This window comes from Zootoca vivipara, chromosome 5 (genome assembly GCF_963506605.1).
Source record: "Zootoca vivipara chromosome 5, rZooViv1.1, whole genome shotgun sequence".
NCBI lineage: Eukaryota > Metazoa > Chordata > Lepidosauria > Squamata > Lacertidae > Zootoca > Zootoca vivipara.
This window is the reverse complement of record NC_083280.1, coordinates 65,379,186-65,396,536: the sequence shown is the minus strand read 5'-3', so window position 1 is coordinate 65,396,536 and position 17,351 is coordinate 65,379,186. Positions and strand designations below refer to the sequence as shown.

The window sequence follows — 17,351 nt, the reverse complement described above, 5'->3', positions numbered from 1 at the left end:
TCTAAAATCTTCCTTTCTCATATCATTTTGCTCACTCTCCTGACTAGCTTTGGGTTATAGATCAAGTGTAGAACATCTATCCTCTTCCTTCCCTATCGTAATTATTTATTTATTCTTAATCTAATCTTCTTCTTCTTCACTTTCCGATTTTCCTTTCCTCTTCTTTTTCTCCACAACCTCCCCCCCCCCCAACGCACTAGCATATTTTCTCCAGAACTTTTCCACCTGTGATTCTGTCGTATATTTCCTCTTAACCTGCTTGTATGTGAAGGTTATCCCTTCAGGAAACTCCCATTTATAGTAAATGTTATTCCTCTGCAGAGCATCTGCTAATAATTTGTATTTCGACCTTTTCCTCAAAAGTCTTGGTGGAATTTCCCTCATAATGACAATGTCTCTGTCCTCTATCCTCAGCTTTTGTGTTTTTTTGTGCTGCATTATTTTGTCTCTTAATATTCTAGAGTTCAAAAAGACTAGACAGTCATTTGGCCAGTTGCCAGCTTTTGCCTGTTTCGTTCTTAGTCTGAAAGCTCTGTCAACACATATAGACACATCCTCTTCTTGTAACTCCATCCACTTTGCAACTTCCTTAATTATGGTGTCTTCCACATTTTCCTCTGGGTTCTCTTTCAGACCTCTAAACCTCAATGTCAAATCATTTTGTTTAAGTTCATGCATCGCAATTGTATCCCAGGTGGCCTCTTGCATATCCTTTAATTTCTGCATTTCTTCTCTTATTCTTTCTTGGGCCCTTTTCAGTTCTCTCTGCTCCTCTGCATGTTTTTTAGCTGTTTCCTCTTGTTTGCTCATTTTGGTTGACAGGCTCTGGGTGACTTCTTCTATCCCTTTATTTTTCTCTTGCAGCTCCTCATATTGTTTGTTCAGGTCAATTATTGCTTTCGAATTTTCCTCAATTCTTTTCAAGTTTTGTTCAATTTTGTTTCCCATATTATCTAGCTTCTCGTTCATAGAGTCCATTTTCTCATTAATCTCTGCTTTCATTCCTAGAATTAATTCCCTTATATCCATTGGTTCGGTATCTGCGTTTGATTGACGCCTTTGTTGACCTGCTACAGCCGGCGTTGCCTGATTTTCAAGCCTTTTCTTCATGTTGATTTTTATATTTTGGGAGTATTGTGCCCAATTAAATTGGATTAGACCTTCCAATTTTCCCACTTCTGAGGTGGAGCTAATTGTCTCTTTTGGGGGGGGGTTGGGCATCTATTTTTAAGCTTGCATAGTGAATAGAGGCTGTGCAAAGGGGGAAAGTCTTATTATAAGAGTTGCCACGTTGAGAGGGGTATTAGGGTCTATTGTCTGTTCTATTTTACGCCCTTTAGTTGCACTTTCTTAGTCTTTATATTGATCGCCACCAGATGTCGCTGTGCCTTTGTTAATGTCTTTGCTTATGGGGCTTCTCTCTCACTCCTTAGCCCTTCCCTCTTCTTCCCGTTCTTTGTACTCAGTTGTTTCCGGTTGGCCGTGATTCAGCACATTGCTGTCGCCATTTTGGGCTTCTGTAATTGCCAGACCTTTCCCCCCTTTTGCCGATTTTCTTTTCTAGTGGTCTACCTCTCTGTCTAGTCTCCTCCTCCCCTTGATCTCTCCCAGCTCTCAAGTTAGTTTAATAAGTTGGTACAATTGCATTCTGGGGTTTCTCCTCCGGGTTTTGTGTTCTACCCTTCTTCACCGCCAATCCACTTTCCGTCAATGAGAGTCACTTTTTTTAAAAAAAAAGGGAAAAGATACTTTTCCTTCCTTCCCTCGGGACCGGGAACACCCCCACTCCTTTCTCCCTTACACGACTTACGACTTACTTTTTCCCGCTTGCTCTCCGGTGTTTCCTTGTTGCTTCCTTGGCTGATCGTTAGTCGCTAGTCTCCCGTCGTTCCGCCTCGTCCTTTCCCCAAAACATTTTATGGGTACCTCCAGACCAGGCGTTGGGGGGGGGTCGTCCCTTATTTCTCTGTTCCTTGGATTCCTTTTTTGTTCCTAAGTTTCTTTGTCTCACTCCCCGCGTTTCTCGCTACAATGTTGCAACCTCCGGGAGCTCAGGCAAGCCCTTTTCTTTGTTCCCGTCGCTATTCTCAAGCGTTCCCCGATAGAAGCACAGGCTAAGGTAAGTCTTCGATAAATTTTCTAAAAAAGGAACTAAGCCTTGCTCTTTAGTTATTGTCTTCGATGTTGTAGCTGTCGCTAGGTTGTCTCTCTCTCGAGGCCATTTATAGGGGGGTAGGGGATTCGGAATGCGCGAGGGCCTCCAGGTTTACTCAATCAGTTCTTAGTCTGTTTTCTAGCCCCGTTTTCCGCGCCGCTTTCCTCCCTTCGTACCCCGAAAGTTTCCTTCGAGGGTTCCGACCCTCCGTTGCCCTCAGAGAGTCTATAAGCCCCCTACAAAAGGGCCAAATCAGCGAGATTATGCTCCCACCTTTTCGACCCACGTCTTGACTCGACCGCGACCAACCCGGAAGTCTCCATCTTTTAAAATTTTAAATAGTAAAAATAATTTACACTTACTTGGAAGTAATTCCCATGTAATTTATGGGCTGCCAATTTCTTGTGTCATATAATCTGAATTTTCCTTTCTGCTCCCGGCAGCTAGATTACGTGGATAAGTAGCTTGGGTAACCCCTTGTGCAGAAGTGAAATATATTGCAGGGATCAGGAACTTTCACTCCACAAGAAAATCTTTTTCTGCCAGGGGACCCAGTTTGGCCCACACACTTTCTCCAAAGACTCCCACCTACTATCAACTGAGACGGCAGTTCAGAGAGGCCTTTTCATTGAAAGACTCGGGGAAACAAATCAGCAAGAGGTTTGCATCAGAATCCCCAACTAACACTAAGGGGAGGGACTTGCTGCAACTTGCAACATGCTTTGAAATAATCCATTGTTACATCAGGTTATTGACAGGTTGGCGGCCCCACTCTGCTGTTAAATGTGACTGTCACAGTGGCCGGAGTGGGCTACTTCAGAGTAACGACTCTACACCGCTCTGCATTTTATCTTTTTATTGGTGCTGCGTATTTACAGTGCTGAAGGCAGTGCTATTTACAGAGACACATCTTATCCGCTAGAATCAGAACCTCCGAATGGTGTTTGGCGCGTTTTTCTCCAACATAATAACTTGGGGAGACCCAGCCTCTTCCCCCTACGTTTTCGGCGCAATTCCGGAGTTGGGGGAATAGGTCTGCCCCCCTTGCTTCCCTCTTCCTGTCCCACCTGGGACGATGGCTCCGCTACCCTGCCTGAGCCTCGGACCCCACTTCCTGCTTCCCCACTTGAGACGGAGCTCTCCCTGCTTTCCCCTGCGCTCGGGGATGGGCTGGATCTCAGGAGGGGAGGGACTTCGCGATATCCCCTGTCCCTCACATCCACCCCCCTCCCAGGCCCCCCTTCTCCTCTCCCGAGGGGCTCCAAGGGCGTCGGTGACGACTGAAAGCCTAAAAACTCTGTGCTGTCCAAGCCTGTTGGTGTGAACACCTCTCCCCAATCCCTCGAGCTCCCTCCTTCCGCCTGAGAAGACTGAAAGACCAAGAAATCCGTGGCGTCCGAGCTGGTGGGGGTAAAAATACGCTGCCAGTCTGCCTCTTCCTCTGACAGGGTGGACCTCGGAGACACCCATACCTCTTCCTCTGGGTCCTCAAACTCCGCTTCCCATCCCCACGGTGAACTGCTCTCTGCGACCTCCTCCCCCTCCCCCTCCCCCTCTCTTTCCATGTGCCAGGGCTTGGGTCTGTGTGGGAAGAGTGCGTGGAATTCTTCCACCAAGAATTCCTCCTGTATCTGAGTGGCTGGGACCCATTCATTTTGGGAAGGCGGCGCATCCTCCCATGCCATGAGGTACTCCAGGCCCCCCACCCCTCTCCATGAATCAAGGATGGCCGTGGCTTCATTGAGTTGCTCCCTGCCTCCCCTCTCCCCCCCTCCCTCGGGGGTCTGTTCGCTGCCTCGGAGCCTGCTGCTTTCCCTGTACGGCGACAGCAGCGATCTATGAAAAACTGGATGCACCCTCATGTCCTCTGGCAGTGCCAGCCTGAAGGCAACCGGGTTGACCTGCTGCGTGACCGTGAAGGGGCCCAACCTTCTGGGTGCCAACTTCTTGCACCGCCCTCTTGTGGGAAGGCCCTCCGAGGACAACCAAACCTTGTCCCCCACCCTGATGACCTCCCCTTGTCGCCTGTGGCGATCTGCCCCCTTCTTGTACGCTTCCTTGGCTCTCTCCAAGTGTTCTCTGAGCTGCTGGTGCACCGTCTCCAGTTCCTCTGCCCAATCCTCTGCCTGTGGGCCCTCCTCCTCCTCCTCCCCCTCCCTCTCTGGGAAAGATCTGAGGTCGCACCCGTAGTTGGCCTTAAAGGGCGACACCCCTGTGGAGACGTGCACCGCATTGTTGTAGGCAAATTCTGCCAGTGGCAGGCGATCCACCCAGTCCGTTTGCCTCTGGCTGACGTAGCATCTCAGGTACTGCTGCAGAATGGCGTTGACCCTCTCCGCCTGTCCATTGGTCTGCGGGTGCCGAGCCGTCGACAAGCTGACCTCCACCTGCAGGAGGTTCATGAGCCGCCTCCAGAACCTGGAAACAAATTGGCGGCCTCGATCCGAAATAACTCGTAAAGGTAATCCATGCAGTCTGAATACGTGGTCAACAAACAGTTTGGCTGTCTCTTCTGCAGAGACCGCCCTGGCACACGGTATAAAATGGCACATTTTGGACATAAGGTCCACCACCACCAACACCTCGGTCTTGCCCCTGGACGAAGGCAGGTCTGTGATGAAGTCCATGGACACTACTTCCCACGGCCTGTGCAGTGTGGCTAATGGCTCCAGCAACCCTGCTGGTGCTGCTCTGACCACCTTTGCTCGCTGGCAGGTGTCACAGCCCCTTACATAGTCCCGAACATCTTCCCGCACCCCTGGCCACCAGAAGTGTCTCATGACTAGGTGAGTGGTTTTGTCCCTTCCAAAATGACCCGCCGTTGGGTTGTCGTGCATCTGCTTGAGGACCTTACCTCTGAGCTGGTTGGTGGGCAGGTACAGGGCTCCCTTGTAAAAAAGCAGCCCCCCGCGTTCTGCAAAGCCTTTTGCTTGCTCCCTCCCCCCTCGCAGGTCTCTGAAGATGCGGGTGGCAAACTCATCTGCTGCCGTCAGTGCTGTGAGTTCTGCCTCGCTCACCACTGCTGCTCCGCAGGACCATGCCGACGGGGGAAACACGTGTCGGGGTGCTGGTGGCAACTCCTCCTCCATGTACTCTGGCTTGCGGGAGAGGGCATCCGCCCTGACATTCTGCTCCCCCGGTATGTAGTGGATGGAGAAGTTGAAGTGCAAGAAGAACTCTGCCCACCGTATCTGTCGCTGGTTGAGCACCCTGGCTGTTCTCCAGAACTCCAGGTTCTTGTGGTCCGTGCACACCTGAATGGGGTGCTTGGCGCCCACCAGGAAGTGTCTCCAGTGTTTAAACGCAGAATGGATCGCGAGAAGCTCCTTATCAAACACCGTGTAGTTGCGCTCTGGTTGGGTCAGCTTCCTGGAGAAAAAGGCACAGGGTCTCCACTCTCTGTTGGCATCCAGTTGCAACAGGATCGCTCCCACAGCTCTGTCTGAAGCGTCGGTTTCCACGCGTAGGGGCGCATCCTGCACCACGTGGAACAGGTTCTGGTCTGAGGCGAACACCCTCTTGAGGCCTTCGAGCGCTGCTTGCGCCTCCGGTGTCCACCTGAACTTCTGCTTGCCTCTCAGGCAGTCAGTGATGGGAGCCGTAACCCGCGAGAAGTTCTTGATGAATTTCCTGTAGAAGTTGGCGAAGCCTAGTAGGCATTGGGCATCTTTGCACGTCCTGGGGCTGTGCCAGTCCAGGATGGCCTGCACCTTGTCCCTGTCCATCGCTAGCCCCTTGTCTGACAGCTTGTAGCCCAGGAAGTCCACCTCTTTGGTGTGAAACTTGCACTTCTCCAGCTTCACATACAGATGGTTCTCCTTCAGGCGCTGCAACACCTCCCTGACATCCTTCACATGCTGCACTGGGTCATTGGAGTAAATAAGGATGTCATCCAGGAAGACCAAGCAGTTCTTGAAGAGGAGGGACCCCAGGACGTGGTGCATGAAGGCCTGGAAGCAAGCAGAGCCCCCTTGCAAACCGAAGGGCATCACCAGATATTCAAAAGAGCCCAGTGGCGTGAACATCGTGGTCTTCCACTCATCGCCTTCCCGGATCCTGATCAAGTTGTAGGCCCCCCGCAGATCGAGCTTGGTGAAGACCTTGCCCCTGCGTGCCGCTGTCAGTAGATCGTCCACTCTGGGCATAGGGAAAGCCACCGGTTCCGTCACGCTGTTGAGCCGTCTGAAATCCACCACCAGGCGGCGCTGTTGCGTGTCTTTCTTGTCCACCCAGAAGACCGGGCTGTCCCCCGCTGCCTTGCTTTCTCTGATGAACCCCCGCTTGAGGTTCTTGTCGATGAACGCACGCAGATCCTCCAGTTCCTGGTCTGACATGGAGTACAGTTTGGCAGGGGGTAGCGTGGCCCCTGGCACCAGGTTGATCTGACAGTCAAAGGACCTGTGGGGAGGCAGGTGGTCGGATTCCGCTTCGCTGAAGACTTCCTGCAGGTCCCAGTACGGCTTGGGTATTGCCTCACCCCCCTTGACGTGCATGGTGGCCACCATGGCTATTGGAGGCCCCTCCCCTGGTTGGTGCTGCATGCAATGTTCCAGACAAAAGTCTGATCCAAACGTGATGCATCTCTGGTGCCAACTGATGGAGGGGTCATGGCGCGCCAGCCAGCTCATGCCCAAGACGATGGGGGGGTCTGAGATGGTGGTGACGTTGAATGCCAGTGTCTCTGAGTGTCGTCCCACCGTCATTCTCATGGGGGGGGTCTGGTGGGTGATGGCCCCTCCCAATAACTCCCTGCCGTCAATGGTGGCGACGTGCAGGGGAAAATCCAGCTGCAGAAGTTGGATCTGGTGCTCTTCTGCAAAGTTTCTCGAAAAGAAATTCGCGGACGCCCCCGAGTCAATTAACGCTAAGACCGTCAGGGGGTACCCATTTGGGAGCGTTAGAGTCACTTCTAGAACCACCCCTGCTCTGGGGGGGGGTGCTTCTCCTTGCTGCGCGGGTGGGTGGGTTGGGGCTGTTGGCTGCCGATTGCGCCTGGCTGCTGCCCCTTGTCTCCTGCAGCCAGGCTGTCTCGTTTCCCTGCTGTGGTGCTGTGTCAGTGGGGGAGGGCACAACCGTTCCCGCCTTTCCTTGCCACTCCCGGCGATGTGGGCAGTCTCTGACTAGATGCTGGGGGGAGTTGCAGAGGAAGCAGTTTCCACCCCTCCCCTCCTTGCGTCTTGGTGCCGCCGGGGTTTGAAAAGCCCGCGCGCGCGCGCGCTATCAATTTGCATGGGTACCTGGTCTTGGCTGGCCCCAGGCGTGGCTTGGGAGGGCTGTTGGGGGAGTGGCTTCTCCAGAGACCGTGGGAACCAAGCCCGCTTTGCGCGCGTTGCTTGCTTGTCGTTCCACCGGGATTCCTGTCTCACCCCCACCGCCAGAGCCGCTTTGCTGAGCTCATCCATGCTATTGGGCTTTGGACCTCTCGAGAGCTCATCCTTGACATCCTCATGCAACCCCAAATAGAATGCAGCTTGCATCGGAGGCGAGTGCAGTTCCCACCCCAGTCTGTGCACCAGCATGGTGAATTTCGCCCAATATTGGCGAACTGTCATGTTTCCCTGGCGTAAATTATGCAGTTCCTCTTTGGTCTGGTCCATATGGCTATCAGACGCATACATTACTCTTAAGCCTTCTAAAAATAGTTTGACATTCTTCATGCAAGGATTTTTTGTCACGATTAACGGTCTGAGCCATTCCCTTGCTGCCCCGGTAAGGTGTTCCACTACAAACGCTACTCTGTGCGCATCATCAGGGAACTCATCATTGTGCAGCTCAAGGGCATACAAGATCTCAGTCTCAAAGCCATGATACTCCCTTGGATCTCCGTTGAACTTGCTTACTAGGGTCCCTGCTCTCCTTCCTGGCAGCACTTGGAGTTGGGGGGGCCCTCCCCCCTTGTTTTTCTCTGCATCCAACTTGTTCTGGAGGTCTGCCGCTACCACCCTTAACTGCTGCTCTTTTTCCTGTAGCGTTCTCACCTGTTCAGCAAGGTTTTGGCAGTCCTCCTTGACCTGCTCCGTTTCTTGCTTAGCCGCCTCTAATTCCCCCTGTGCCTGCATGGCCAGTTGCTGCAGGTCCTGCTGGGCTTTCTCCGCGATCTGCCGCCATTTCTCCGCTTCTGGCGTGCTCATCCCGGCAACTCCAAAGTAGCCCAAAAAATGATTCGGAGGTTGCTGTCACAGTGGCCGGAGTGGGCTACTTCAGAGTAACGACTCTACACCGCTCTGCATTTTATCTTTTTATTGGTGCTGCGTATTTACAGTGCTGAAGGCAGTGCTATTTACAGAGACACATCTTATCCGCTAGAATCAGAACCTCCGAATGGCGTTTGGCGCGTTTTTCTCCAACATAATAACTTGGGGAGACCCAGCCTCTTCCCCCTACGTTTTCGGCGCAATTCCGGAGTTGGGGGAATAGGTCTGCCCCCCTTGCTTCCCTCTTCCTGTCCCACCTGGGACGATGGCTTCGCTACCCTGCCTGAGCCTCGGACCCCACTTCCTGCTTCCCCACTTGAGACGGAGCTCTCCCTGCTTTCCCCTGCGCTCGGGGATGGGCTGAATCTCAGGAGGGGAGGGACTTCGCGATATCCCCTGTGCCTCACAGTGACCTATGAAGCTAATCCTGATTTAAAAAACTGTCCTGTGCTGGCAAAAAGATTCCCCAACCCTGTTCTTTTCACAGGGACATGCAGATGTTACCAGTGACTACAGTACATTCAAGACCATGTACTCCCAAATCATAGCACTTCTTGGCCTGCCTTATGCTACAACACATAGCCTTCACTGGCCTGGAGTCCTCCAGATGTTCTGGACTACAATTCTCATCAACCCCAGCCAGCATGGCTTGGCTGATGGGAGTTGTAGTCCAAGCAGGTTGGCAAAGGTTGCAGTTGCACTACCAGTACCTGGGTTATTCATTAATATACAAATCAACCAAATGCTGCAGAAATGTAGCATTTGTCCATCTAAATACAGAGGAAATATATTTTCAATTTTAAAAAAGCAAATCCACTGGGGGGGAATGATTATATCTGCTGCTGGTGAAATGTCACTGTTTGGTAACTTTAAAAACACAAAAAGCACATTTGGCTTCAAATCCTTTAGCATAAAAGCAAAATACATTTGTTAAATATTCTACCTGACTCCAGTGAAGCATGTTTTGAGCCGATGCCCCAGCTGGCCAGTGAGATATGTATACATCGCTTCGACTCTGTAAGAAAGAGCAAAACGCTTAGCTGAATTTATCACAAAGTGCAACAGCCACTTCACTTCCATTTGGTTTGTTTAAACAAAAGCAGTGCACCAGAGCTAATAATGTGGATATCATGCAAAAATCATTGTTTAAGTAGTAGTTACATGAACCTCTTTATGGAGATCAGCTTAACACTCTAAACTAGCTGCCGGTCCCAATATTGTGTTACCAAATAAGAGGGAAATTTGCTTGGAGCAAAACATGCAACTGATCCACAAAATAAATTCCATTTTCACTTTGTACATACCAAAATACTTACAGTGCAATCCTATGCACATTTACTAAGAAGTAAATTGTACTGTGTTAAGCCAGGCTTACTGCCATGTAACTGTGCACAGGATTACAGCCCTAACTAGAATACATTTCATTATACAGTACAACTAGGGCCAATTTTGTCCTGGAGTAATTAAGTTACGGATGTCCTAAGTGGCTTTCATTTCAGAGATGCCTCCACACAGTTATGTTCTTTAGATCACACTCTCTATCTCCTATTAAGTAGTCAGAAATCTTACCATATTTAGATTTTTCATATTAAAGCCAGTTGATAGGCAGACAACACTGCTACAGAGATAATCAATTAAGAAACGGTTACACACATGAGTAGCAAACCATTTAGAAATTTTGCCTTGAGGCAACAGCTGCTTAGTTCCCAACATTTCCTGCCAAAACAAAAACATGAGTACATAGGTCATTTTGTTATTCAAGCCTGTTTTCCTAGAGATACTTCTAATAATATCAAGTAGCAACAAAATACTACAAAAAATATTGCCCACTCACGGTGACTACCCCCCCCCCCCGCCCCAAGCAAGGCCTCAGCCCCAAAGGGGACCAATCTAGACAAGACAAAATTATGGGATATTAGAAATTGGCCAAAACTTTATTGATTCCGGGTGTATCATTTATGAGTGGGTTGGTTTGTTGGTGCCGGAATGCCCATTAAACCATCTATGGCCTTTTAAAAGGTGTTTTGTTTTTGTTTGTTATTATGGTATGTATTTTTGTGGTTTTATATTGTAAACCACTCTGTTCTCTACCTGAAGGGCAGTATAGAATCTAATTACAGCTGTCTAAGTTAAAGTGCACCTTGACATCTATGCAATGTACAACTGGCGCCCTGCTGAGGGATCTGAACAGAGCATTCAGTCTGCTTTTGCCAAGGGTAGAAAGTAGTGTAGCATAACAGCCAAGGGTGAGCTGTGAATCATAAAGCCCCCAAGGTGATCAAATATCCCCTGAGCCACCAGGGGGCTTTAAACAACCCAAAATCGCTCATTCTCAATCCTCCCACCAACAGGACACTAATCTGGGAATAAAACTGACCATGTTACAATGTTGTGGAATGGGTCACTGAGCTCAAACCAGGAGGAGGGGAGCACTGGCCAACTCAGGACCCCAACCAAACAGCCTCCAATATGATCAGCAAGTATTTTTGAGTCCAGAAAAACGGGTTAAATGCCATCATACTGTCAAGATCCTTATGGATCTTCCCCATCAGCAGGAACTGTAAGCTTGTACAAGTGATTCTCTATTTATGAGGGGGTTACATTACATTATTGCTCGGTCCCAGCTCCTGCCAACCTAGCAGTCTGAAAGCACCTCAAAGTGCAAGTAGATAAATAGGTACCACTACAGCAGGAAGGTAAACAGTGTTTCTGTGTGCTGCTCTGGTTTGCCAGAAGCAGCTTTGTCATGGGGGCCACATGACCTGGAAGCTGTACGCCGGCTCCCTTGGCCAATAAAGCGAGATGAGCACCACAACCCCAGAGTCAGTCACAACTGGACCTAATGGTCAGGGGTTCCTTTACCTCAGGGGTCCCCAGACTACGGCCCGGGGGCCGGATGCGGCCCAATTGGCCTGCCAATCCGGCCCGCGACGACCCCCGCTGCCCGCCCCCGCCGCCCGCTCTTACGGCGCACAGCGCGGCAGCGCTCTTCCGGGTCGGGGAAAAAGCGCCGAAAATCCTTTGTGCGCATGCGTATGGGCCTCTCCCGACCCGGAAGAGGTCATTTCTGGTGCACTTCCGGGTCGGGGGAGGCCCATACGCATGCGCACAACCGATTTTCGGCGCTTTTTCCACCCTGGAAGCGCGCCGCCGCGCCAGTACTCCCCCGCCCGCCGGCCTGCACAGGCGTGCGCTCCCCCATCCTCTGGCCCGCCGCGCGATCAGCGCGGTGGGAACCGGCCCAAACGCCGGTAAGTCTGGGGACCCCTGCTTTACCTTTACCTACATTATGAACCCCCGCACACATCAGTGAAATTGCGTAAAATGGGGAGTCATCTGTATCTGAACAGCTGAGCATGGGGAAGAACCTTCCCTGCCTGTCAGCCTGTCTGCTGCTGAGCTACCCCGCATGCCAGCTGTCAGTCTGTCTGCTGCTGAGCTACCCCGCATGCCTCCCGCCTCCTGCTCTCAAGGAGACCCTCCCCAGAGCCTGAAGAGGATATCCTCTTCAGGTGCTGGGGAGGGTCTACTCACAAGCCAGGACGACTCTCGGGGTGCTCCCCATTTCTGGGATCCACTTGCGGGTTCCTTGGGTGCATGGCTACACTTAAATAGAGCATGCATAAATGCAGAGTTGCCTGTACCAAACCCTTTAATATGGGCCCTGAATGCAAACACAGGTGTGAGGATTGTTCTTATACCAGCACCTCACAGCAGATGCTTTCTGCTGGCACCCAGGACACAGCAAGATGGAAAAATGGGCCTGGGTACAGATTAGTTAAAACAACACCCTGATACCAAGTTGCAGCTTTGGCCAATTTAGGTGTCTATGAGAACGAGAAATGGTCTCAGGTCAAATGATGGGTACAAAATACATACTTTGAGCGTGTGGTCAGGAAGCTGTAGCAACTTAGTTGCTACTGGGTTGGTAAAATAATTCACGGTGATTAGCGGTGCCAATCCAAAGAACATTTTTATCTTCTGGGCGAGTTGCGGCATGGTTGAAAATGCAAGGAATGCTAAGAAACAGGATGGAAAATAGAAACAGAAATAGAAGAGAAATGAATGCAGTCTTGATAAATACTGAAGAATACAAAATTAGCTCACTTTTCTCATAACACAAAAACAGTAAAGTCCACAGTATTGTAAGGCCTGTGAAGAAGTGTTTCCCGTCACAGGTGCATGATGGTCATGACCAGTACAGGGAGTGCCTAAAGAATGGACACTGAGACTTGTACTGGGTTGAATTAAACCACAACTTTATTAGGAACCTGATCGGGTAGACTTTGGCCTGGGGAGTCACCCCTGATATGGACTGGGTTCCACAACCCAGCACAGGCTTGGGAGAAGTGTATTGGCCCATCACTCCCCCCATGGACTTCAACCTCCTGGACCCCTCAAACAAGGTACCCACACTCAGCCCACACTCTTCTCCCCTTCTCTTGGGGGTCTTAATGCAATACTTCCAGGGGTTGTTCCCAGACTGGGAAACTCAGGCAAACCCAAGCAAACTCTGTTGGCTCAGATAAACCAAAGCAAACACAAAGCACAATTAAGATGTGTAGGGATTATTATACTCCATATACCACTTTTTGTCAGTCCATAGCAGCTTTGAAACATTACTTTTATGGGAAACATTACTAAGTAGGAAAATATAGGAAACCAACACAGAGATTGTTATTCACAATGCTTCTCCACAGGTTTCCATAGACTCCAAGTGAAATCTCTGTACCATAAACAAGATCTGTATTGAAATTAATATGCAACACCAACCATACAAATAAATGTGTAGCTGTTAGAATGACCAACGTGTGTTTAAGAAGCCTTCTAACCTACCCATTGTGGTGCCCTGGGAATGACCAACATAAAATATTTTCTCCTGTCTGGTTTTGCTCAGGATAAAATTTATAGTAGCTGGAAGGTCGTATTTAGCCATTTCATCATAACTGCAAAGGAAAAGGAATATTTACAGACTTGTGAGTGAGATCTACATTGTGTAAGCCGAGCATGCCATGTTCTCCACTAATCTCAGTGCAATACAAAAACAGATTTGGACCTGGCAGACAAGAGTTCACCTCCTCCATGTACTCAACTACCAATTCCATAAACATTTGCGAAACATAGTAATTATGATTAAGCAATTACTTATCCTCCTTAGAAATTTCCGCTGGGGCTGCTCACTATTAATCTGTGCTGCCCTATGAGCTGTTCGCTGCAAACTAAAAAAGCTCACTACATACAGTTAAGAGCAAATATCAGCACCAAGAGAGCCAAATAAGGCAAGCCTGCAGAACACCCCTGCACAGAATAAGGGCTGCCACCAGAGTGCCTATAAATCAGCTGGGCGGTATAAAAATGCATCACAAACAGATTAGAAGAGGGAAATGAGTCCATCTGTTGCAACATTGATTAGAATGGGGAAACAACTGCTTCTGTTGCTGACAGTTTTCCTTGCGAAAAAAACCATGTTGCTCTCTGCACTTGGTCCTCCCACATGAAATCAAATGGCACCCAAAGTAAAGCTGAGCTGCTAACATCTGCAGAGTTCACCAAAGCCATATTTCATCCCTTTATGCTGGGGTTATCCAGCATCATCTTGCTGTTGACACCCGTCTGTCTCAGAAGACAATTAAAGAGTGTGCCTTGCGCTGCAAAGTCAAAGAGTTACAATGCCTGCTGTTGATGCAGAATCTGATACATATATCCATAGCTGCCAAGTTATCCCTTTTTTACAGGGATTTTCCCTTATGCTGAATAGGCTTCCTTGCGAGAAAAGTGAAAACTTGGCAGCTATGCATATATCTTGTTGCAGCTGGGGCATCAGGTTGTACTGATGCAGCTATACCATAGTTTTCTATGCTCCTTCAGTTGTCATTCCTCCTCTAGTCATTGCCGTGGATGCATGACCTGAATGACTGTCTCCAAGCCCTGCGGTTGTCTGCAAGGGATTCCCACACAGTGGGTTTAATGCTGCCAGCCCTCATTGTCAATTTTGCAAGCAACTTTGTAATGCAGAGTTGGTCTGACAATGGGCCTGGTGCCTGAAGCCAACTCCCTGTAGAACACACCTTTTGGGAATCCTGCCATCTTCCATTCCTCATCAGAGCATAGAATTCCTCACATGAAGAATATATGCTGTTTGTTTGTTTGTTTAAAGAAACAACTAACAATTACATTTATTTGGAAATTAATTTTTATACCTCCATATCTTGCATTATGAGGGCACTGTTCAATGTTGAAACAGAAGAGAAAGAGGATGGCAGATTAATCATCCCAAAAGGAAGGAAGATTAGGAACCAGAAACACATAATTAAGTTTAGAAAGCTCACTCTACCTGAATAGCCAGAATTCTTCTTGCTCCACAGTATAGTTGATGTGCTTGATGGACCAGGTGTTCCCTCTACTGTTTCCTAGCCAAACATCATAGCCAGCATCAGCCAGTATGAAGCCCAGGCTGTTGTTGTCCAGATTTGCTACCCAGTTACTGCCAGAGCAAAACAAGCCATGTTGCAAAAACACTACGGGCTTCGGATCTGAAACAGAAGTGTTTTAAATATAGTTATAAGAAGTAACTTCAGTGTCTTTTTCCAAACAAGACAGTGATCCATCAGAACCTTGAATGGCAGTTGTTATCATTCCATATTTCAAGTAGCAGCCAGTGAGGTGGGGCAGGTGGTTTCCCAACAAACTGGATTGCTGGTGCTTACTGAGAGGGAGAGGGAAGGAAGCAGTGCATATCGGCACAGCCAATCCATTTCTCCCATCTCTGCATGCCATACCAGGACAAGCTCCCCCAATTTTGCACCTCCCCTCTTCCTCTCAATAAGCTCCAGTGAAGTGAAGTGTTGGGAAATCAGGATGCAACACATGCCACTTCACTGGAAGCTACTGCATATCACCTACTATAAACTTGGGGCACATGGACACAGAGCATGCATGGCCAGCAATTTCACATGCCTGAAATTAGAGTCTGGAATAAATTACTCCAGAATGCAGTATGAAAATCAAGTCAGAGCCTCCCTCCTTCCAAAGAAATGTTTTATTGTTTTGACTTATTTGTACAAGACGTAACAGTCAATATTGAACCATTCTAGCAACCTGCCACAGAAACACCAAATGTCTATTCAGTTGCATTTAACTATTAAGTTATTTCAATTTTTAAACTAACATATCATTCCACAAACAGTCATGTGTTCTCCAATGCCTATAACAATGTTCCATCAATGCTGTGTTTATATATATATATATATATATATATATATATATATATATATATATATATCAGGTTGATTGAAACATATTTGTTTTCTTGTCTATGTGGTGAGATCCAGACTTCCAATACCTTGCAATAGCAAGCCACTAATGAGATATTTATGGGAAAGTTGTTGAACAGTTTCTGACTAATATGATAGAAGTGCTATTTTAGGATTCAAAGTGATATGTTGTTTTGTGATAAGGTTTGCTTCATGGAGAACTTCTTTCCCAAACAAAAAAAACTTGTGAGTATTGCCACCACATGTGTATAAATCAGCCAGTGGCAATGCAAATTCTAGAACACATAACTAATATGTTTTTAGTCGTTTTACTCAATAATAATGGGTATAAATTTGAGTGCATTTTCCTGGAATCTTAAATAAACAGTTTAAAGGGAGCTCTATCCGGATTCTGTTACGTAAGTATCATCTAAAGGCTCACCGAAATCTTTTTCGTATCGTGCCATTAGAGTTATGAGGGGTGGCAGCATTTGGGAGTTTAATACTTTATAGATTTGAGAAACAAGGATTATAAGAAGACAGTAGCAAGACAGGGGTATTTTTAAGAATAAACATATAACATCAATTCAATGCTCCTCTCATTTGATTAGAAGTGTGAGGAACCAGAACACCAGCCTTGAAATCATTCACTTTTTCTTTCCTCCCTTTGGTGCCATTTACTGCGTCTTAATTAGAGCAGACCAAATATGCAGGCCCATTTTACATTGCAGTTTTGTTAAAGTTCATGAGATAATCAATTATTTGTTCAGCTTCACTCCCTCTTTAATCTTATAATTGAAACTTGGCACTGAAAGAAGGAGTCCACCTGCCCGTCCTTCATTGCACCACCTTTACTCCCTCAGATATCAGGTCACCTCACTCCTTACTCCTCAAGAAAAGCTGAATGCAACACACACAAAGGCGTTGGGCAACCAAACTGCCGGTGCCTCCACAGTGAACTAGGTTCTCTCTCCTTTAAAAAATAAAAATAAAACAGTGGCCCTCTATGAATGGCTGAAGCAGATATATCCATGATTAATACAAAAACACTATTTTGAAACTAAATCAACTCCCTCCCACAAAAAACTGAAATACAGTGAATAAAAAATATCACAAACAATTCATATGACTTGCAGTCAACATGGGCTGTGAACCACTTACTCTAGCTTCCTCTTTCCCTTTCCACCATACTTTTCCATTTCTCTAGTAGCCCAGGAAAAGAGTAAAATATGCTTGACCTCATCAATTTATATGGCCTATCTCTTTCAAACTTATAGGAAAATTAGAACAAGGACACACTCACAGAAATCATAATAATAGTCACATTACCAAACAAACTGACTATGTGTTCTTGCAATTAGTCAAACTTTTGCAAATCAAGAAATGATCATATTATAATTATAATGAAAAATCCTCACACTTTGTATATATGCATACACACAAATTATAACTCAAAGCACATACTCACCCTCATTTGACTGATTTCTTTTCCCATGAGGAATTCTGTTAATACTCAGAATATAACCATCATATGTCACCACTTCATATTCCTCACTGGGATATCCTCTGAAAGAAATAATTTCGCTCTGCAAGGCCGAGAGGGTTTGGTTGGGAAGGTTATAAAGACTGTAAAATGCCTAAACACTTATTTTCACATAACACAATTGTTAACTAGAGTGTGCAGATAGGTGAAAAGCCAGTTAAAGTAAAGTAGTAAGATTATGAATTTGCCAAACACAATCAGTTGTT

At 47.6% G+C, this 17,351-nt stretch overlaps 1 protein-coding gene across 3 annotated transcripts in view; it reads right to left on the bottom strand.

Moving 5' to 3' along the window:
* Positions 1 to 17,351, bottom strand: part of LOC118096484 (putative lysosomal acid lipase/cholesteryl ester hydrolase) — a 56,048-nt gene that overhangs the window by 13,381 nt on the left and 25,316 nt on the right. For all 3 annotated transcript variants that reach the window (XM_060274872.1, XM_060274871.1, XM_035138381.2), the window contains exons 7-12: positions 17,071 to 17,188; positions 14,684 to 14,882; positions 13,186 to 13,295; positions 12,229 to 12,368; positions 9,919 to 10,065; positions 9,293 to 9,364 (exon numbers count right to left, since the gene is read on the bottom strand). In XM_060274872.1, coding sequence (XP_060130855.1) covers positions 9,293 to 9,364; positions 9,919 to 10,065; positions 12,229 to 12,368; positions 13,186 to 13,295; positions 14,684 to 14,882; positions 17,071 to 17,188 — 786 coding nt within the window. The remainder of the gene's footprint in view (positions 1 to 9,292; positions 9,365 to 9,918; positions 10,066 to 12,228; positions 12,369 to 13,185; positions 13,296 to 14,683; positions 14,883 to 17,070; positions 17,189 to 17,351) is intronic.